At 46.0% G+C, this 21546-nt stretch overlaps 5 protein-coding genes across 5 annotated transcripts; 2 read left to right on the top strand and 3 right to left on the bottom strand.

The window, feature by feature from the left end:
- Positions 1 to 50: 50 nt before the first annotated feature.
- On the bottom strand, positions 51 to 1613 carry JR316_0006147 (uncharacterized protein; the record flags this gene model as incomplete). The annotated part of the gene is made up of 4 exons (XM_047891896.1): positions 51 to 779; positions 846 to 953; positions 1021 to 1251; positions 1320 to 1613. 4 exons carry the CDS (start codon positions 1611 to 1613, stop codon positions 51 to 53), a joined length of 1362 nt encoding a protein of 453 aa, XP_047749245.1.
- Positions 1614 to 2527: 914 nt separating this feature from the next.
- JR316_0006146 (Protein adenylyltransferase SelO, mitochondrial) lies at positions 2528 to 5262 on the top strand (the record flags this gene model as incomplete). The annotated part of the gene is made up of 10 exons (XM_047891895.1): positions 2528 to 2683; positions 2735 to 3281; positions 3334 to 3471; positions 3526 to 3901; positions 3956 to 3987; positions 4043 to 4122; positions 4175 to 4191; positions 4254 to 4467; positions 4555 to 5031; positions 5116 to 5262. The coding sequence occupies 10 exons, from the start codon at positions 2528 to 2530 to the stop codon at positions 5260 to 5262; spliced, it is 2184 nt and encodes a 727-aa protein (XP_047749244.1).
- Positions 5263 to 7570: 2308 nt separating this feature from the next.
- On the bottom strand, positions 7571 to 9702 carry JR316_0006145 (Autophagy-related protein 17; the record flags this gene model as incomplete). The annotated part of the gene is made up of 9 exons (XM_047891894.1): positions 7571 to 7630; positions 7690 to 7853; positions 7906 to 8101; positions 8150 to 8249; positions 8327 to 8405; positions 8464 to 8719; positions 8772 to 9245; positions 9301 to 9363; positions 9427 to 9702. 9 exons carry the CDS (start codon positions 9700 to 9702, stop codon positions 7571 to 7573), a joined length of 1668 nt encoding a protein of 555 aa, XP_047749243.1.
- A 3813-nt stretch (positions 9703 to 13515) lies between these two features.
- JR316_0006144 (Cytochrome P450 monooxygenase 91) lies at positions 13516 to 15392 on the top strand (the record flags this gene model as incomplete). Its single annotated transcript, XM_047891893.1, has 11 exons — positions 13516 to 13603; positions 13665 to 13738; positions 13799 to 13929; positions 13988 to 14235; positions 14297 to 14363; positions 14423 to 14623; positions 14676 to 14705; positions 14764 to 14997; positions 15056 to 15088; positions 15152 to 15180; positions 15235 to 15392. 11 exons carry the CDS (start codon positions 13516 to 13518, stop codon positions 15390 to 15392), a joined length of 1293 nt encoding a protein of 430 aa, XP_047749242.1.
- Positions 15393 to 19090: 3698 nt separating this feature from the next.
- Positions 19091 to 21085, bottom strand: JR316_0006143 (Dual specificity protein kinase lkh1; the record flags this gene model as incomplete). The annotated part of the gene is made up of 8 exons (XM_047891892.1): positions 19091 to 19237; positions 19295 to 19560; positions 19614 to 19752; positions 19805 to 19908; positions 19963 to 20129; positions 20190 to 20370; positions 20424 to 20502; positions 20567 to 21085. The coding sequence occupies 8 exons, from the start codon at positions 21083 to 21085 to the stop codon at positions 19091 to 19093; spliced, it is 1602 nt and encodes a 533-aa protein (XP_047749241.1).
- Positions 21086 to 21546: the final 461 nt, after the last annotated feature.

The raw sequence follows: 21546 nt of genomic DNA, 5'->3' as shown, positions 1-21546 counted from the left end.
GACAAGACTCCAGGGTCCGTCAGTCCAACGGCTTAAAGCGCCATTGCCAATTATGATGTTGATTGAGAAAACCCAGAGCTACTTGAATTTTCTTGAACCACACTGCTGTTGGAGACACCAACCAACAAAGCCTGATTTACAGATGCAATGCGGTGGCGTCTGGGCAATGCAGCAATAGGCCGCTGAGCCGGTTCTATGTACTCATCCTGGATAGCAGGACTTGGCACAGAAGGATCAATCGAAGGATTAGGTGTTGCTTCAGATGTGTTTGGCGGTACGGCAACAGCTGGTCTTGCGGTTGAGCGTCTCACGGGTAATGGTGCTATTTGCCGCATGTGAACGGGGACATAATCCTCATCGTCTTCATAATCGGTAGATGGTGGGCTGGATGGTGGCAATGAGAATTCAGGCACAGAGAAAGGCCAATTGGTGTTGATTGACATTTTGCTCTGGGCAATGGAAGACAATGACTGGGAAGGGCTAGACGAGATGGAGATATTGTAATATCTGCCTTCATTGTCACTGTTACTTGAGACTGGTTGGTGAGAAGCGGGCCTCAAAGTTGCTTGTGGCCTACACCTTGGAGCAGGGGGTGCGGAGCGTTCAGGAGTTGGCGATCGGGAAATGTGCTCGGTGTACAATGGTTCATTTTCCAAGGAAGAATAGTATTCATTTTGTGCCCTCCGCGCCTCAAAATAAGTGTCTGGAGAAATCGAATCCTCATCATTGTATGGAGGAGGAATATATTGCTGTGTACTGCTAGAAACAGCGGGGTTGCTCTGCTAAATCGGGAAAACACACAATGAGCTACCATCATATCAGGCAATAACAGCAAAAAAGTGTACCAAAGTTGATGGATTCCGACCCGTTGTTGCATTGTCCCTTGTGTGGACTTGTATTGGCGAGTGTGTGGTAGAGCCTGCAGGAGCAAAGACGTCTGTGGTATTTGTTTCCTGATATGGAGATGTTGTGTGTGAGGGTTACTGCAGATGCACACAATGAGATAACATGAAAACGTACCTCGCGATGGCCGATCGCCAATGATCTTGAGGTATTAAAGTTGCGTACAGGGCTTGTCGTCTGAGAAGATGGGCCCACGCCTGCAGAGCTAGTTGCAGCCTTGCGCTCGCGCTCAGTTCTGATTAGATTTTTCTTCTTGCTCTTCTTTGTGGCTTGTTCGATGTCATTTTGGTAGCTGTCGTCATTATTCTGTGCAGGGCCTTCGAGAGGTTGCTGATGGGGTTTGTCAACCTGCAAAAATTTCAATTATCAACGTTAGAATCCTTCGACCAGTTACTGAAGCAGTCTAATTAGCTCACTGCCTTAGCTTTCCCTTTTCCCTTATTGTTTGGTGTAGTCTGTGATTGATTATTGCCCGTGTGGCGCATGCTATTGGCGTGTACAAAAACTTGTGTTTCGGTTGGCTCAAAAGCTGCGATTTTGTAGATCAGAGTAGGGTGCGCGATGCCTGAGTTGGCAGCTGTGCTCAATGCCGTTGTGAATGCTACCTCTGTCGGATTGGTATAGATGATTGAGATAATGAGATGGATAAAAGCGGAGGTGAACAGGACAACGGCAAGAATGTTAATGAAAATCTGTACGTTGCAATGCATGTCCAGTAGCGCCGTTCAGCGGCGTGTCAAGGGAGGACCTTCACGCAGGTGAAGGGACCTAGGACAAGAAATACAATGGTGTAGAGGAGGTGTAAGTGGTATCAGATGGAGTGTGTGAGATGGAATTAAGTGGTGGAAGGAGTCATTAGTATGTGTTTGGTAATGTGTGGCCAATCAGTACCCTGATAAAGGGACTTGTCTTTTTTTCCACGTAGTTGTGGATGAAGCGGAGTGGCGGAGGATAAATGGACAATAATTCCAGCCCAATCAACGTCGATCATACATCGGGGCCATTATCACCAAGAAATCGGGAGGACATAATGGCAGTGCCCGAAAAGAAGGGCATGATCAGAAAACAATGCGTGTTAATTACCATAGATGGAACTAGCGCGCGTAGGAAGAAAGAGCTGTGGCATGTGATGTTTGTTCTCATTGAAGACATAGAAAGATATTGCAGGTATTTGAGACGAGAGGAGATATAACTGAGTGATAGACAAGAGATTCAACATAGGGGACAGCATAGAAAGTGTGCTCGGTGTCTGTCCGAAGCGTCGACACGAGATGTGCGAGTCAGAAACGCGAGCTTTTGTTAGACTGATTACACTCTTGTTGGGCGGAGAGCAGTGCATTTCAATCTGAGAAATTATGCTATTGTTTTCTCTTCAAAACTAACAGAGCGCTGAGAGACTTGAATTGAGACAGAATTTCTGAGGATAGCAAAGCAGAAAACGAATGGCTTTTGAACATCGTGGATGGAAGCAAAGACGCGATAGCGGTAAATTTAGAACACGAGATCCAATCAAACGTGACCGGGTGACCTGATAAATGACGTCGTGAATTCCCACCAGCCAGGGCGATCCATTAAGTCGGGTCTGCCGATTGGTACTCATCTTATGAAGCCTTTCAGGCCAGTCATGTCCTCCACCAGATTCACCGTCTCTGCCCTTCCTCTTGCCCAAAAATCCCAGCTCCTCATACACAACCTTACCCCAGATACTTATACACCCACCCCAGCTCATTTTCAGTCCAAGGTTCTTGTAGAATCCCCAAGTATCCAAAGACGAGCTCGTGTATGTCGATTCTTCGCCCCATTCGCCTCAATTCACAAATGATTTCGCTAGCTGCTACCCGGGCCTTGCCATTTCTCTCATGTCTCTCCCTTTCCGATCCCCTTTCCGTATGATATTGAACCCCCAGTTCCTGCAGCGGCTACAGACGACAAAGCGAGCTACATCGAGAAATGGCTTGCAGACAGAGAGGCCGTGCACATCCTGCCTTCGTCGGAAAAACATCCAGACGCTCCTCTTAGGAAATACGCTGCCAAAAACAGGGACCAACCTCTCGATCTCATTGGTATATCTGAAACTGGCCTGAGGGATTGTGTTCCCCACTTGGATGTGGGAGATGCATTTGCCGTTCTTGGAGTTCCAAGCCTGGCCCACGAATTTGACGATGAAGGGGACCCTCAGCCATCCGATATCAAGGATGTTGTCGATGCGCGCCAGGATCTTATTGATGTCCTTAGTGGGCAATACATGCTCATGTCTTCTGCGCAAGACGATTCCAACCCCAATCACATCCCTTTTGCTCCATGGTCATTGCGCTACAGTGGCCACCAATTCGGGTCATGGGCAGGTCAGCTAGGAGACGGCCGTGCAATTACAATTCGTACGCAATTAATTGCTGCGTTCAAGCTATGACGCTCAATTTGTCCGAATAGATGTTACTCCGCATCCCTCTGACCCAGAGATGACGTACGAGTTGCAGCTCAAAGGATCGGGACGCACGCCCTTTTCCCGTAGTGCAGACGGATTAGCTGTCCTGCGATCTTCAATTCGCGAATATTTGTGTTCAGAGGGTAGTTACAGTATTTATCGTTCCCGAAAATGATTGCTAACTGGGGCTTGCATAGCGATGGAAGCTCTCCATATACCCACTACGCGATCTTTGTCTCTCATATCGCTCCCTGCATTACCAGTACAGCGTGAGCGTGTAGAGACAGCATGCGTTCTGACCCGTATGGCGCCTTCGTTCCTCCGCATAGGCAACTTCGAAGCATTCAACGGTCCAACCAACATGTTCTTCTTTGGAGGCGGTCAACAAAAACCTGATTACGAAGGTCTCAGAGTCCTTGGTGAATGGGTAGCTGGCAAAGTTTTGAAGCTGAATATCGAACCTGGCAAGGCATGGGGGTCCCAGTTGGTCTTAGAAGTGGCCAGGCGTAACGCAAAGATGGTCGCTGGATGGCAGGCATACGGTTTTATGCATGGGGTTATTAACACAGACAAGTAGGCATTTACCATCTCTATTTTTCATTCAGATTTTTTTTCATTGTCTTTCAGCGTATCCGTCCTTGGGTTGACTATTGACTACGGTTGGTAGTTGATCTATCCTCCCTGGAAGCATAAAATTGATTCCCTCATTCCCAGGTCCTTATGCTTTCATGGACGTTTTTGATCCACAACATATTTGCAACCACACGGACGAGTCAGGAAGATATGCCTACAAAGTACGTTTTCGTTTCTTCCCACCGAAATAATCGTCTGACAACGTTCTGCTAGTACCAACCTAACATGATGCAAGTCCTACCCAGAGATTAGGGTTTTGTTTTTTTTCCCACTGACTCATGTTCTTCGACAGTGTCTACGCCATTCGTGCCTTGTTGAACGCTCTATCTCCCCTTATCGGAGCAGAAGCCGAGTTGGGTGGCAAAGCTGTCTCTACAGGTTGGGCAGATGGGGTTACCTCTGAGAAACTAGAAGAATGGAATAAATCCGCCCAAGAGCTAAAGAGCGAAGCAGAACGAGTAGTGCAAGAGATCGCTTCAGTCGAGTACGGCCGGCTCATGCGAAAGGTCAGTCGACACTTCGGTGCATCCTAATCAGTTGCAGAACCAGTTTTTTAACTGGTGCCTCTTTTTTTTCCCACTGGTCGTGTACAGCGTCTGGGCCTTCGGCGGCAGGATGCATCAGATGAGTCAGAGATCTTCAAGCCACTCTTAGAGATCCTGGAGCAGCACAGGCTCGATTTCCACTCCACATTTCGGACTCTATCGTCCTTCAGGCCCTCTTTGTTATCTGACAAGTCATCGCTACCTGATTCGGACACAGAATCGGGCGATCTCCAGAGCTTCATCGCCAAACTCCTCGGACGCAGCGGTGAGCCTGAGAGACTCGACCACGCGGCAGCCAGCAGCGCATGGCTAACCTGGCTGGATAAATACGCTGCGCGTATACGGAGCGAAGCCGGCGAGTGGACGGGAGTCAGCGGCGAAGCCGCTATCGATGCGGAACGGGAGAAGGAAATGAAGGGCGTAAACCCACGATTTGTCTTACGCCAATGGGTGCTCGAGGAGGTTATCTCCAGGGTCGAGCGAGACTCGACGAGTGGGAAGCGTGTACTTGCCAAGGTCATGCAGGTGCGTCTTGTTCTCTTTTCGTTCTGATTTTTCTTCATACGGTATGAGACCACTTGCTTAACTTTCTGGTATTCTATTTTTTAGATGGCATGCAATCCTTATGAGCCTTGGGGTGCCGAGGATGAGGACCAACCCGATTCAGAGTTGGACAAGGAGGAAAAAGAGGAGAGGAGATATTGTGGACTCGGAGAGAAGAAGATGCTGGGATTCCAATGCAGCTGCTCCAGTTAAAATCGATTAGAATTAAACGACAAATGTATGTATACTTATAATAGCATTCGATACCAAACCTACAATAGTAGTTGGATGAGTTCTTGGATTTAAGCAGGTCGGTGACTTCGCTCTTGCATGAAGCATAATTCTCAGCAACGCACGAACGAAATTTGCGGGCGAGACGTTGTACTTAATCCGTGTTACAAATATTTCCATTGGTTGCAGCGAATTGGTAAGAAGGGCACTATAAAAGCATGGTATCGTCTTTTGAAAATGCAGTGTTCTAACTTTATGTAGAGCTGCCAAATATTTGGTAACGTCTGCAAATGCTGGGGCCAACCTCGTCGTACTGCGCTTTCGTGTGGCAGGAAGTATAGAAATCGGGCTAGATGACATAAAATCAAGAATAAGCGCTTGCCTTTGCGAGTCAATCAATTTACGTACCAAGGATGCTAAGAGTGAGCCGCCGAACCATACAGCGTACCTGAAGAGATATTTATGAACCAGGTCAGGTTCGAGCTGATACAGGAATAGGTATGACCATGAAAATAAGAAAAAAGAACGAACCGCTGGCGTTTGTGGGAGATGACGTCAACCTCAACACCCGAGGACTGAGCAACCAAGTCAGTTCATCAAACTTAAGATAAATGGAGATTTTGGCAAGTTGTAACTACATACTCTTTGCGCACTGCCGCTTGCTGTAACGCTAGCATCCAACCTGCGGTCCACCAATTGTTTCAAATCGCGCTTGAGCCTCGTTCCAAAGTGTTGGAACATGGTAGATCCTCCAGAGAGAACAATGTTCTAAAGAAAAGTCGTTCATTACAAAAAAAATTGATGGGGTGGATTTCACAATTTACCTTGTACAGTCCTCGACGCACATCAATGGGAGATTGCTGAATCACATCATCAACAATTTCAGGCAGAGGGGTGAGAAAGTCAGAAGAGTAAATTTCAGGGTTGAAGAATATTTCAGGGGCTAGGAAGCGTTCATATCCGACATCGACACCGTATTTCTGAAGGAAGTGTCAGCGTTTTCTGCAACAAGTTTAGATAGATAGAAGACCGCACCCTTCCGGTAACACTGTGCTCTCCCTCGTATCGTTCAAAGTACTTGTAAGGTTCCTCGTCGTACTTTCTGAATTCTCTGACGATGTCCTGGCAGACGTAACTGTAGCTCTCTTTGACCTTGCTTGCAACTCTCAGTTGATCTTCAGGGGGAACTTGGGCCATCTCTCCTCTCTCTCGCATAAGATTGAGCACAAATTGTGAAATATCACGACCAGCGATGGGGATATGCTTGATTGCACTTCCAATGACGTAGCCCTCGGCGCATGGAATAACGTGGGTGACACCATCGCCGGAGTCGATGACAGTACCAGTGAGAGTACGGTCGGTAACTCGGTTCGATGACCACGAAGCGGCGAGCGCGAGCACGGCCTGAACGGCAATATATAATCCTTTGATATTGAATGATTCAAAGAAGATTTCGGCCGTCTGTTCCCTGTTCTCAGGAGGATTGAGAGGTGGCTCGGTCTAAGAAAGTCATAGATGTCAGTGGCCGCAGTCGATGGCTACGGAGTACTGGCGAGAGTACGCACGAGTAGGAAGTAGTGATCTTCTGGTTCTGCACGAAGGTACTTGAAGATCGTCTGCTCCCAATAACGCTCCATGTGATCCCAGTTATCAATCATACCATGTCGAATGGGATAGTGCACGCCATATCCAGGGGTCTTCGCGTTCGCAAGCGCCTCGTCTCCGATGAAAAAATCAAGGTCCTCGACGCCCCGCTTGGATGCTAGATGCCCTGGTTTGCTTGGGACTGCTGGCGCGCGAGATGATTGAGCAGCAGATCCACGCGTTGCTATTGCAGTTGGAAAGACACTGATTTATAGATCGTCCCGATGTTAGCCCTGCCTTCAATGGGATGGTTTCAGACAAATAGATTGAACATACAATGAAGGATCTGAGTTTCCTGCGAAACTACGCGGATACTATAAGAACATGCATTTCTCCTATATCCGACAGAAGTACATACCCCACTTTTGAGTATCCAGTACCATTATCGCAGATGATGGGTGCCAGAACAGACATTGTTAATTATGAGGAACTGCGTACTGACATGATACTGTGGTTATGATTAGGGTCTACTGTATTTGGTTCAAGCCCTTGGAACAAACAGCGCACCCCCTGAACATCGAGATACATGCTCAATGGATCCCAGTGAAATAATTGACTTTTGTACTTGTTTTTAGTGGTGCTTAGTTCAATCGCATTTGTATCCATCCTCAATAATACATGATAATGTTAGATCTAGCCAAATCATTCATTGGCTGTCATGTCCCAGTTTCAGTGGTCCGTCAGAAGAAGCAACTTTCGCCCTCGCCTAATGATTGATACATTATTATTGAACTAAGGCGAGTTTTAATTAAATATACTACACACCTCCGCAAGAAGATCGTTGTCTATGTGGGGAAGAGCTTCTGGAGTGGTGCCCTGCCATGGGACAATTTCCCATCTTGTTGGAGAATTGGCAACATATAAACAAAGGTCGAGGGGTAAACTACCGCCATATTCCTTGTTGAAGTGCTCTCTGACACGGGTTTCTTCTACAAAGACATTCAGGAAATCGATTGTTCCTATCAAATTATGGTACCGTACCTTCTGTCATAGATTCCAAATGCTTCATCATCCCACTGACAATGTTTTCAGCGGCTTCCTTGTATTGCCTCCGTCGCTCAATTTCAAGCAATAATTTGGTAAAGGCGGTTCTATATTCAACATAAGGAATATGGAAGGTGCTTTCAAGGGCCGTCAGATGATCGTGCAGTCGAATGAGTTCTTCGTTAGCCTGAACCTATAAAAGAGATTAAAAACGTGTCCACAGAAAGAACAAAGTACATACTTCAAGTATTTCTTGGGTATGTAACATTTCACTCATAATTTCTCCGAGTTCATCTAGGTCATCCAGAACGGTAGAAAGATGCTTTAGATCTTTCTCCAAACTACCTTTAGTTTTATTGAGTAGCCCACTAACGTTTCTCAGACCAAACATCAAGCAAGAATAACGACAACCACCCACTGATATTCTTCAATAACCCTCAAACTATCTTCAAGTTCACGCATGATAGCTGGCAACTCATCTGTATCCCGATTCATGACTAAAAATCGCGTTAACTCACTGGGGATGACTAGCACACGTTAAAAAGTTCTACATGCCTTGTAGATCTTCGTCACTAAAATCTTCCCCATTCTCGGAGTCTTTCAAGGCATTCGCCATACCGTCATAATGACTTGCCAGACTTTCTAAAAGTGATGCCATTGAATTTACCAGGTGTTCCTGTTCCACAACAATTTGCTGTGTTCGTTTCAGTGCATCAGGTTCATCAGGGTTTGGAAATGGTAACGAAGATCGGATTGTATGTATGGTGCGCGTGAGGGTCTCGGGATAGTCGTCCGTCTTGCTTATAATTTCCTTTGGTAAGTTAGCAATGGCCGAAAACAGACAAACACAAGCTACGGCATACCTCTAATGCCGATCTATCGTTCTCTATAGTCTCAAGAACGGTTTCAATAGCTTGGTCGTCCACAAAGTCCCGCAACGTCTTCCAACGCTTCCTTTCTTCCTTCGTACTTCTCCGGGTTCCGCTGGGATTGCGGTGCTTGGTACGCCCTTTGTCTTTAGTTTCGTTAGCTTGACGTATAGAACCATTTCTTCGAAGAGTGGCGGACGGTGACACAGGCGATATAGGGGATCGTAGTTGACTGTAGTCGTCCGAGGATCCATTCGGCTTCTTGTTGCTCAACATAGCAGGGGAGAGCTGAGTGTTATTACCTTTCGACGCGAGCCTTTCATTCTCCAAATCAGCCGAATGCTGACTCCCAAACAATGACGAGTCTGAGGAATGCTGGTGAAATTCTGGCGGGACGAGTTGTGCCCCTAGAGACTCTAGGATGGCGTCCAAGGCATCTGTTTGTTGTGTTCTAGCAATATCCCATTCCTATTGACGCGTTATTTCGTATTCCATATGTTTATTGTAAGTGCATTGAACGTACATTCGCTTGCCTTGAGATATCCGTCCGTTTCTCTTCTATCGTTTTCGCGACACTTGCTGCCAGCTACAATTTGACATACGTTAGAACAAGTGTGAGATAATATTGACGCCCAAATTACCGGCGCACCTGCAATTGTTCCACCACTGCCTCAACAATCCAACGCACTTTGGCGTCCAGTGCTAAGACGTCAACTGAGGCTTGCGCTGACTCATTTGACGACGTGTGGGCCCTTGTGCAAAGTTGTTCACCGTGTTGCAGCGCCTTCTTCGATTGGACGACGAGAGACACGAGATGTGGCTGGCTCGGGACGTTTACGGTGGGCACCACTGGTGTTGGGGGTGCTGTAGTTCGTCCAACTGAAGGTGGACTGTAGGCAATTGGCGATTTGGGGTGTGACGACATGTGTTTTCTTTGCCAGCGTTGTTTAAGATAAGAAAGGTGCCACCCCGACCTAGGTCCCCAGACTCAGAGGTTGCCCGGAGTCATATACGAAATGAATCAAATGATGGCGTTGTGGGAAACTAATTACAGCCTATTTTACTGAGACCGTGACAGGTCCCTTTGTATTTGGCCACCTCCGCTCTCTTACACTACAGTGCTACCACCACCATCTCAAGTACCGAAATTTCGTTTTGTTTACCTTACCGGCTCATCCCAGATGGCATACACCAATGAGCAAAGTAATCCTTGATGGTACGCAGCTTGTTCCTATTGCGTAAAAGTAATAGTCATGCCGGGGCGGAATCTCAGAGACACTCCTTTATTTGGGATCCAGGTGAGAAGAGAATCCGCCAACGGAGAGGCGATTATCCCATTTTGTAATACCCAACATTAGGCTGACTAAAACCGAGAGTGCGCAGCTAATCGTACATCCAGTCAAAGACTATGCCTTACTCTAAATCACCTGAAGATTCCCACTTTCAAGAAATTTCGTTGAAATTTTACCAAAAGAAGGCGTTAAATCGTTGGAAGGACGTAACAAAGAATCTCTCAGTTATGATATGAAATAATGAAATCCCCTCCACCCTTGATGCGTGGATAACAGACCAGGCGCCCGGTGATTCGACACTTCGGTATTCCACAATTTCAAGCGAGATAGTCAACAAATCTGTGATACTGAACACTTATTCAAATACTCTTCGGTGTCGTCTACATCCATTCGTCCTTGTCCTGCTGCGCTATGTCCGTCGTCTATCTCCTTTGTTGCTTGCCCTCCCTTGTTGCTTGCCAGAAACGTTACCAGAGTCCAAAAAACGTGTTCTTTTTATAGAACACTCTCGAATCGTTGCAACAATTCATTTCCAATGGTTGGTACACAATGTCTATTTCTTGTGATTTAAATTGAAGATTGTGTATGTCTTAATTGCATATTGGTTTGTTAGACAGTCAAAAACCAAAGCACAGTGGCCGCCTTATCCATCGGACTCCATCCAGATTCCAGGTTCAGTATGACGCGAAAGAGCAAAGTAACACAAGTTCACCGGAGGCAAGGTTTTTCCAACCGTATATGTCCTTCGGATGGAATTTTCCGTTACATCCTTGCGGAGTATAGATCATACATGCAGCACTCTTCGCCAGCCTCTATTATTGGGTAGAGGCTGCTGAAGGTAAGATTGGGCTCATCAGGAACCAGCACCCCCTTAGGTAAGCAAAAGTTGGCTTACCTCCGAACCTTTTCAACCCTTCTGCACTCACACTATTCTACATTTTTGAACCACAGATATGTAGGTTATGCTTCTTTGAACACATCTGTGGTTTTTTTTTTCAAAAAAATTTTGATCTCAAGAAGTTATAAAGATTTTAATTTTTTTCCTTTTTTTTTAGTCTAACACGTCAGAAATGGTGTTTTCTCGAGTTTGGGAGATTTTCGAAAATTTGACAATGTTCTTTTGGCCGCTTATATAATGGTACACGTGACCACACGTGACAATAAGTCACGCCTAAGTAATACCTCTCAGACTCATTATGGACTTCCAGAGACTACAATTTGACCTCTGAGGTGTAATTCTATTATTGTGGGCATAAAGGCTAGTAGTAAGGATTGTATATGCACATTTATGAATTTTTTTTTTTTAAACTTTTTGTCTGAAACCATTTTCCGTCAACATAACTTTTGATTTTTTTTTCGAGCTGGATTTTGGCCGCTCTTGGCGCCAAGCCCATTGATTACGTAAGGGTGCTGGTTTCTGATGAGCCCAATCTTAGGACTTGACCACTACTTGAAGGTTAGTAATCCACTTTGAACAGATAGAATATTTTCTTCCGAGTCTTGGCCATAGCGTTGCACTCGTCGAAGCTTGGGCTGAAGGTCAGAGGCCTGTCAATGTATATTGTCGAAGTCAACTTCATTACTGAGGGAGTCGCCGAGTGCGGTGGGCTTCCCACGGGATCTCCTGGCTGAGAAACCAGGAATGTCCTTGTAGGTCGACTCCTCAGATGATTTCCTTCCTGATGCGACTAATTTACTACTTCGGACACTGTTGCCTGCAAGAAAGCCTTATTTTCTGGTATACATTTGCGTCTTACTTCTCGCTTATCCTTGCTTCAAATGGACTCCACTGATTCTATAGTTGTCTCTTTAACTTGAACGCGCTTTCAAGGGAAAGAAACACCAATGCACCAAAAAAACAAGGACTACCGGAAGATTTCTAACCGAAAAGTTTCTTGCCTTTTTTCAACCATACCATAGAAGTTCTAAGTGCATACACCATCATTGCGCTTATTGCACCCCGCGTCATAACTTTGGACGTGATCGTCCGACGTACAACCAAAAGGCCCCTATTATTCTCTGGGACGACCGATCCGGATGAGCCCATCCGCAACTACTGTCATCGTGCCTTCGTTATTCTTGTCTTTGTCCAGCCTGTCAAGGAGTCTTCGCAGAAGGCAAAGTTGCGGTTTCTCGTTAGCAAATCTTGTGTTTGCAGATCGCAGTGGCCACCTACTACGTAGGTTTTGTCTTGTCAATGAGGATGTCGTTCAGTTCTGCTACACTTCTGGGAAATTTTTCATGCATACTCCAGGCTGTTGTTTTGCCGGTGGCTCTGGGTCCTTTGCTCATAGCAGGATGGAGTTAATGTTCCAAACACCTTGAGATGGTACGGATGATCTCGAGCCTTGGGGTGTCTCCTGCTCTAGCAACCTCTGTGATTGACTGTGTTTGAAACGCGCTGTATATCTATAGTAGACTCTGGACCTTACACCCACTTTCCCCGCATATGACCCTCCCCACAGTGTACTAACGTTACTGTGGGCAGTAAGCTATCTAGGAGAAACCCCATCAAGTCTATGGATACCACGTCGGAATAGAACCACTATCAGTCCACTGCTGCTGCTGCAGGCATTAATATTAATCATCTGGCTCCATGCCCGATGGGCCGATTTCATCGTGCGTCTTTATCCCCTCAAGCTTTCCCATCCCTCAGAGTTTAAAGTATAAATGAGATAAAGTCGACCTCATTGCAGGCCAATATGCCTGGTATGATCCTTGAACTTCTTCGTACTCTACACCCTCCAATGTCAATCCACCTTTTACAAGCGACTGCGTTATCTGTCGCTGTATGGATCCTGTGGCGACTGTTCTTCAAGAAGTCAGCACTCGATAACATTCCAGGACCAGCTCCAAAAACATGGAATCTGAAAGGCAGGCTGTACGCCGTGCAACATATACATACTTCCTAACATGTGGTTGTAGGTGTTTTCTCTGATGTTTTCAATCCGAATGCATGGGGTTTTCATCGAGAAATCGCTGAGAAGTGTAAGGCCTACACATTTGATTTTATCATTTTATTTACCCATTGCGACCTGCCCTTGCCTAGATGGAAGCGTTATCAAAATTAAAGCGCTACTTGGAGTTTGTTCTATATACCTATCCATCTTATTATTGCTCATCGACGGCTCAATAACCAGGATATCCAACTTTACGTCTTTGATCCAAAGGCACTGCATCAAATCGTTGTAAAGGTAGTGCATTCACTAGTGAGAAATAACCATGGAAGCAAGATGATCTAACGAATGCTTTAGGATCAATACTTGTATGAAGAAACCTCAGCTTTCATCGAGTTTGTGATATTCCTTTACTCTACCATGGCACAGTTAGACACTTACTCATATTGCTATGTGTAGAGGGAACAGATTGTTATTTGGACGTGGACTTCTTGGAACCCTTGGTAAGTACAACGATATAATGTAGCGTTAATTGTTATACTAATCAACATGTCTTCTTGTATTGTAGGAGAGCAACATCGTAAACAGAGAAAAATGTTAAACCCTGTTTTCTCGATTGCTCATATGCGCGAAATGGGTACGTCGTTCATTTTACGTTAACTATCGACAATAACTTATCGCAATACCAATAACAAAAGTACCTATATTCTATCAAGTTACACATCAGCTTCGAGCTACTCTCAAAATGAGGGTTCAGAACGGCCCACAAGAGGTGCCAGTTTTTCTAATATTGGTTTCACCTGAAATTAATATAGAGACTTGTTACCTAAAGATTGATCTTTTGAGATGGACGGCTAGGCTTGCCTTGGAGCTGGTGGCTCAAAGCGGACTAGGTCATTCGTTTGATCCATTAACTGAGGATGAACCTCCCCATCGGTACCTTAAATCTGCAAAAGAACTTTTGTGAGCACCTTGGTGACCCAAATATTCATAACTGTATAGACTACTGACTCAATTTTAGGCCTCTGGCTTTCAAGTTCATTTTCCTTCGCACATACTTCGTCTCAACAATTGTCAAAATCGGTTCTCCGAGGTTTCGCCGTGCTATATTGGATTTGATACCATGGAAAGACGCCCATCGTCTCCGAGATATAATTGACGTTCTTCATGAAACATCCATTGAAATCCTGGAAACAAAAAAGAAAGCACTGGCGGAAGGTGACGAGGCCATCGCTATGCAGGAAGAAAAAGATATCCTCAGCATCCTCTGTGCGTGCATCTATGTATTTCCTTTGACTTAGTGGCAGCGAGGCTAAATTTATATCTATAGTGAAAGCAAACATGAAAGCACTGGATTCTGACAGACTAACTGACCAAGAGCTGCTTGGGCAAATGTCGTAAGTTGCCTAAATATACCATACAGAACTTCGCGCGGTATCTCATAAGCATTATTTAGGACACTGATTTTCGCTGCGATGGACACCACATCGAGTGCACTGTCTCGCACCCTTCACCTACTTGCAATGCACCCCGATGTACAAGAGAAACTCCGTCAAGAATTGAGGGATGCAAAACTGGTTCAGGACGGTGATCTTGCTTACGATCAATTGGTTTCCCTACCCTACCTCGATGCTGTGTGCCGAGAAACGCTCAGGATGTATGCTTAACTATTAAACGATTTTATCTAGATTTTTAACCCAAATAATTAGGTACCCCCCTTTTTCTATGGTCCAAAGAACGTACGTGTGTTGTTCACAGCCAGACATTATTCAGCTGAATAAGTTCTACCGCACTAAGTACTCGTCAGGATGTAGTCTTACCCCTGTCTAAACCTATCAGAGGGCTAGACGGGAAAGAGATGTCAGAGATCCCTGTTCCAAACAACACAAATATCATCATTGGCGTCATGGCGTCAAATAGGAATTCAGAGCTTTGGGGACCAGATTCTTACGAATGGAAGCCGGAAAGATGGCTGAAGCCTCTTCCTGATCCCTTAGTGGATGCCCATCTGCCAGGAATATATTCCAATCTGTGAGTATATATGAAGCACAACTTTACCGATGTGATGTTGATCTCGAGCGAACTTTAGGATGACATTCCTTGGTGGAGGAAGGGCATGCATGTAAGCTTGTGCTTCAAGCGTACATTTGAATCTATTATTCACTTTTTCTGATCTTCTTACCAGCGGGTTCAAGTTTTCTCAGCTGGAAATGAGTAAGCATGTCAATTCTTAAATTGCAGGCGAACCGTCTAATCCTGGTGCATCAGAGGTTGCCCTTTCCATTCTGATCGAAACTTTTAGATTTTCGCCTCCAGATAAGAAAATAGTTTGGCAGATGAATACGATCGCCTCGCCAACTACATCGCGGATTGAGAACATTGGGCATAATCATCTTCCGCTGATTGTTGAGTTGGTAAAAAATTGATTTAATACCTTGGTCAGCACGAATATTTGGATAAAACGAGATATTTCTGTATATATACCTCGAATATGATTCTCATTTCTTTCCTTCCTTGAGAGTACCATAAGGAATGACAAGTCCCCATCTCAGTCACATCTGAGCCCCCTGAGTATTTCAGAGTCAGAGTGTGGCTATTTTTATCCTTGTCCAAAAATAGATAGTTATATTATCAAGTTTAGGGCAGGGTGAAACGCGTGCCGCAATGACCGCGTAGCCGGGGATGCGCTCGTCCGCAAAATCAATTTCATCTGCCAGATTGTGAATGTAAATCATTCATATACGAGTTCTACACCAAATATTCAGCGCCCACACGGCCGCATCGTCCTCAAAATTTGGCAGGTCGAATTTCTTCTCAGGTTTTATTTGAGCTGATTTCGAAATGTTTCAGTTACATCTACAACAACCATCAGTCGAAGTTAGGTATTTCATCTTCATTTCCACGCTGACGCGCACAAGTGTCGCAGAGACGAAACTTGCCGCAGCCCTCATAAAGCTTGTGGGAGGGGTGTTTGTTAATCGAGAGTTGAATCTAGAATGCGAGTAGCTTATCTATTAGTATTAAATATCGATTGACGCCCCGAGTCTGTTGCCGGCTAGAGATAATCCGTTACTACAAATCAGTGGGAGTTCCGAGTAAATAGTTGGCACTTTGCTTTTTACATCACTTCAAGATTCGTAAATGACTTCAAGTTGGAGGTACGTATTACATTTGTCACATCTAAAAAAGCTTTCGATGATATCGATTACCCCTTCACCGTTGTCTACCTATATACCATGAATCAATGTAAATCTCACCATTGCGCCGCCGCCGAGGTTGGACAAAGAAACAAGGCGTATTTATCTGGACAACGTACAAGTCTATTGCTTACGATTTATACTGTGGAGTGAGAACCAGAACGCGAAAAGCTGTTTAACATATTGCTCGAATATCCAGTGCAACAGGAAGGTGCCATTCCCAGGTGGTTTCATTTTTATTAGCATTGCGTATACTTGCCTCTAATTACCTCTCTACTGATAAGATCATAATAATAGTACATCAAAACATTAGGAATGTGATACACAACAACCAATCTTTCGACCCATGCGAAACCGCTGCCTCTTTGAGGCACAGAGCACCTTGACCACAACAGTCGACGACATCAAAGCAGAAAAAATAGGACATATACCTCGTAAATACGATCAGCAGCCCGCAGTGACGAGGCATGCATCATACCCGTCGTGCTTCGTAATATTCCGATCATTACCTTCGACCATGGGCCCAAGGAGTTGATTTCTGACGGAATCGTAAGTGGTATTTTGTAAAGCAAGCTTGCCTTCCATCAGTTTTCTTTGCGCAGCTCCAAAAGGTCCAACGCTGAGTGATAGGTCATCGCTTGAGGGCCTCGTGTCATTCTGAAATAATAATTGAAAGTAATCACAAGTTACCTGGGAATTCACCAAGCGTGCCTAGGGCTCGTTTCGAGAGAAGACCAGACATAGTTCACACACCAGACCCAGACCGCGCCGACCATCGAGTTGTCTGCGCCCTGCATTAAAAAAGTGACAATCAGCTTGGAATGACGAGTCAGGCGAAGTCAATTGTTCACGAGAAATGTCCGGTGATAGCTTGGTGATTGCTCGCGATTGGCTCGGGGCTGCTTCCTGCGAATTTCATCACCGGATGCCAAGAAGGCGGATTTCGACGCGAACGCGCCGCCATGCACTATATATATGGGAATCACTATGACTCTGAGACTTTGAGATGAGCTTTGGAAAGAAAACGGCAAGGAGATCAACGAAACGAGGGCGGGTTTTTGAAATTGCGAAAGCAAAAGGACATCAGATGTCCTTGTTCAGGCCCCAGAGCCTCCAGCGGGTACCCATCTTGCCATGCATATAACACATAATCATAACCTTAACCATAAAGCGTTACGAGAGGGACTCCGAGTCATGTCGCGATTGAATAATTGGGCAACTTTTCTTCACACATTTATTTCTGGAAAAAGCCCAATTGTCCGCGGCTAAGAGCTATTGGGGGGTCACCAATCCGTGACGAGATACGAGATAACACCGTGTCAGGTCACTTCTGCCACAATACACGGGTTAAGGAAGGCGGGTGCGATGGCAAGAATAAAGAATGTCGAAATCGATGGCAACGGCGCGATGCGCTGTAAGGCAAGCAGACTGTACGAGTGACATAGAGGAGGTCCAGCGCGCTGTCACCCGGCCCAAGTAAACCGCAGAAACGCAGTATCGCTGGCAAGGAAGCCCGAATCAGTGATATGCGGGAAATGATCACCACTACCTACCAGACCCAGCAAAAAGAGAGACAAAAAAGGAAGCAACACACTGGAGCCCGGCTCTGGCATCGGCTCGTCATTTTACCCCATTTCCAGCAGATTTCCAACGCATAGTGATACTGCATGGTGGCCTGACGTGACCGTTCTGCCTTGACGGACATGGACATGAACAGGACATGTGTGTACTGTGCCAGTCGTGATGGATACCCAAACGTGCAACGCGTAAGAACTCTGAGCACAGTCAAAAAATAGAACCTGATACGATAGAACCCCTCTCCGCCGGAGCCCTCCATTGCGAGTGACGCAAAGTGTGGAATCGGATCCGGAATTGAGGTGACACAACAATGGTGGGTGAGGTAGGCTACGGACCCCATCGATACATTCAGGGTAAATTGATGCACTGTGATGGGGCATTCCGGGCGGCCAGGAGCGGAAAACGGACTCGACGGAGCGCGGTGCGTCAGTGTCAGTGCAGCGTGGAGTGCACGGCAAGGCTGTATGCGGGAGATAGGGCGGAGCGGTAAGTGACTCGTTACTTTTTGCAATTTCGAACCTCGAATTTCGACTGCGACTTGAACTTCGACGAGGCGGCGCGCCCCATATTTTCGACGAGGAATCTAGTATTCTGAATAGTGATACACAAGATAAAAGGAGGAAATTTGTAATCAGATAATCCTGCCCATCCTGATAGGAAAGGCGTAGGAAACATAAAAACAAAGCCACAAACTTAGTAAAAGGAATGAGACAGATAGAATCAACGAGAAACAGAGTGAAAGGAAAGACGCGGATGGAGAAAAAGAGTGATAGAATGCCTCCAATTCTTTTTGTTAAAAAAAAGAGGAAAACGACAAAACAAACATTGGACAGGGGGAAGGAGTGAAAAATAGACAGTTGAAAAGGAGAAAAATAAAATGCAAAAAGGAGAGTGAGAATGATACAATGCGCGCAAAGGAGTATGATAACGAGCAAAGCTTTGAGAGTCATGATTATAGTGTTGTGATGGCCGAGAGCCAGAAGAAAAAGAGATATGAAAAGGAGTGAAACAAGTACTTTACGTGAACGGTGCGTCCGAATATATGACATGGATCCGTCGAGATCCACCATGGGGAATTGGATGATCTCGGCCAAGCCAGGTCTACGGTTGAGGTCGTAAATTTCGAGATAGTTGAGTTGAGGTACAAATCATAAACAGCAGGACAGCAACAGGAGAACCAAAACTTCCTTGATGTTGGTTGTACTAAAAAGACATGGGTTGGTGAGGTTGGTGGTACAATTGGGCTTCGTAGGAAAGATGTGCTGAAGGAGATGGGAGGGCAAATACGGCATCCACTCTAGTGACCATGAATGATAAGAAGGGGGAGAAGACGAGGGTAAGATCAAGAATTATATCTCCGGAGGGATGTTCAAGGAAAAGTATGGATGCTGTAGTGCCTCTCGCACAGTGATCCGCTGAGCAGGATCGAAAGCAAGAAGTTTCCTGACCAGGTCAGCAAACTGTCGATTGATGTTGTCCGATGGCGGTATCACCTCCTAGACGCCCAGATTTAAACTCATATACACAATGAAATCAAGGCATTATCAACGTACCGACAACGAACGTGTTGCGCGAACATCTTTTTTGCTTTGCCGTGTGGCTTTAGGCTTGGGCCAATCTAATTTGCCATCCTTGAAGAATTCAGGTTTCGATCTGGCGCCTGCGCGGGCGAAGCGTTCTGGCATTTTACCCATAACCATCTCCATCATCGCAAGATGTTCTAGGTTATCATGCGTCTGATAGAGTGCAAGACCTGTGTAGAACTCCACCAAGATGCAGCCTAATGAATACGCATCACAGGGGAACGACCAGCCAAGTCCTGATGAAGAGTGGTGAGAATGGAGCAGTTGGATGCAGTGACGTGTACCGTACCCAAAATAATTTCTGGGGCTCTATAGTGTCGTGTGGACACCACCGATGAATGGTACTCTTGTTCGAAAGTAGCGGAGCCAAAATCTATCAGGCGGATATCTGTGCACTCTAGTATCCGCTTTGGCTTAGTTGCGTTGCGCTACCGAGCATTAGTTAGACATGTGGCAAGTGTAGTAGGATAGGTAGGTTACCTTCGAATTTGGCACAGGAACATGAACAGTCCGGTAATCGTTGTGAACCAGTAGAATGTTTTCTGGTTTCAGATCCGTGTGGATCAACCGCAGGTCATGCAAGACTATAGAAAGTGGAACGTGAGTAAAGTGGATTAACATCGATGAAAAAAACGCACATGCTACACTGCCGAGCAGCTGTCGTGCAAACTTCTGGATGTGGTGACGAGGAAAGGGGGCGAAATCGTTTTCCTTGATGAAGTCATACACACACATCCCCAGAAGCTCAGACACTAGACATATGTGGTTCCGATGGTCGAACCAACTAAGGAGGTGGATGCAGTTGCTAAGAAAAGAAAATTCGGTTGGCTTTCATCAAGATATTTGAACAGAGATAGATACTTGCTTTCGATTTGTTGGATCACGTTCTCTGAGTTTCTGGAGTACCCGTACTTCAATCTTACTAGCATCACGATACTTGGGAATAGCACGGATGATCTTGATGGCTACCCGAGTATTGTTTTCAGTGTCGATGGCTTCAACGACTTTGCCGAAGGTTCCTTGACCAAGCAATCGAACCGTTCGATCTAGAGACATAAAGTTAAGAGGAGGTATGTATGACATGAGAAGAGCAACATACAACGTCGGTGGATCATGTCATCGGGGACGATAATGTAGTGGCCTTCTTTATCATCACAGGACACAGGGCCTTTCGATGTCTAAAGAAAAATGACGATGTTGTCAATGAGAAACATACGAAAAAGCGAACAAGAGACAACGTACATCGTCAGTGGCAGCTCCGCTGCGGCTCTCCCAAGATTTAGCAGTGACAACTGCCTGAGACTGGCTGCTAGTGGCTGCCGGCTTCTTGGACGCCGGCGCACGGACCTCTTCATTGTGGTCCCGTTTTCTCTTCTTGGGAGCTGGGGCGGTAGTAGTTGACGAGGAGCTGGCTGAGAGAGCCTGAGCCTCTGCTGCAGCGCGGGCTCTGGTCCGTATTGGGGCAGCATACATTGGGGGTTGGTAGGACGCAGAGTAAGCACCATTATGGGTCGTGGAAGGAGAGATGGTGGGTGGAGGGGGTGGTGTATCGTCGATTACGATGACCTCTCGAAGGCGACCGTTGCTATCGACCTCCTGGACCTCGCTGTAGCTGACAGTGTACTGATGGGCGCGCTTGCGCTTCCTGGTCGCCACCGGTGAGGAGGGCATACCGCTCGGACCAGCAGGGTTGATGCCATTTAGGGATTGACGAGCATACTGAGAAAGAAGCTGGGTTGGCAGCGGATGTACCGCCGCCATTGTCTGTGTCGCTGTGTAGGACGTGGTGGAAGTGGTTAAGGGGAAAAAGCGGAGAGCACTGTGTGCTTGCAAAGCCAAATGGATCCTTAACAGGTCACCACGACGGGAGGCTAATACAATTGTTGGTCCCTATTTGGCGCCGACAGTGCCACCACAATGTCTCCGTTCCTCCTTTTTTTTACAATTATCCTTGCCGGGAAAATACCCCGCTGAAAAACAAATCCACCTTTTGCCTGCTCCAAAACCCCCTCAAAACCAGAGATTCAAAGGGCGAGCACCGCACACGTTCGCACGCTCACTGGGGAGGGTTGGAGCCAGGACAGACCTGGAAATAGCCGTGGCTTTCTTGTGCTGTGCCGGATGAAACTTGAATGTTATTTTTTTTTATTTTATGTTGGGCTCTCCCACAAGGGAGTTAATCCGCCCTTTCACAAGTCTGCCAGCTGTAATTTACAATCCAT

This window comes from Psilocybe cubensis, chromosome 5, assembly GCF_017499595.1.
Source record: "Psilocybe cubensis strain MGC-MH-2018 chromosome 5, whole genome shotgun sequence".
Classification (NCBI taxonomy): Eukaryota; Fungi; Basidiomycota; class Agaricomycetes; order Agaricales; family Agrocybaceae; genus Psilocybe; species Psilocybe cubensis.
Note: the sequence above shows the minus strand (reverse complement) of the source record. Positions and strands in the feature narration are given on the sequence as shown.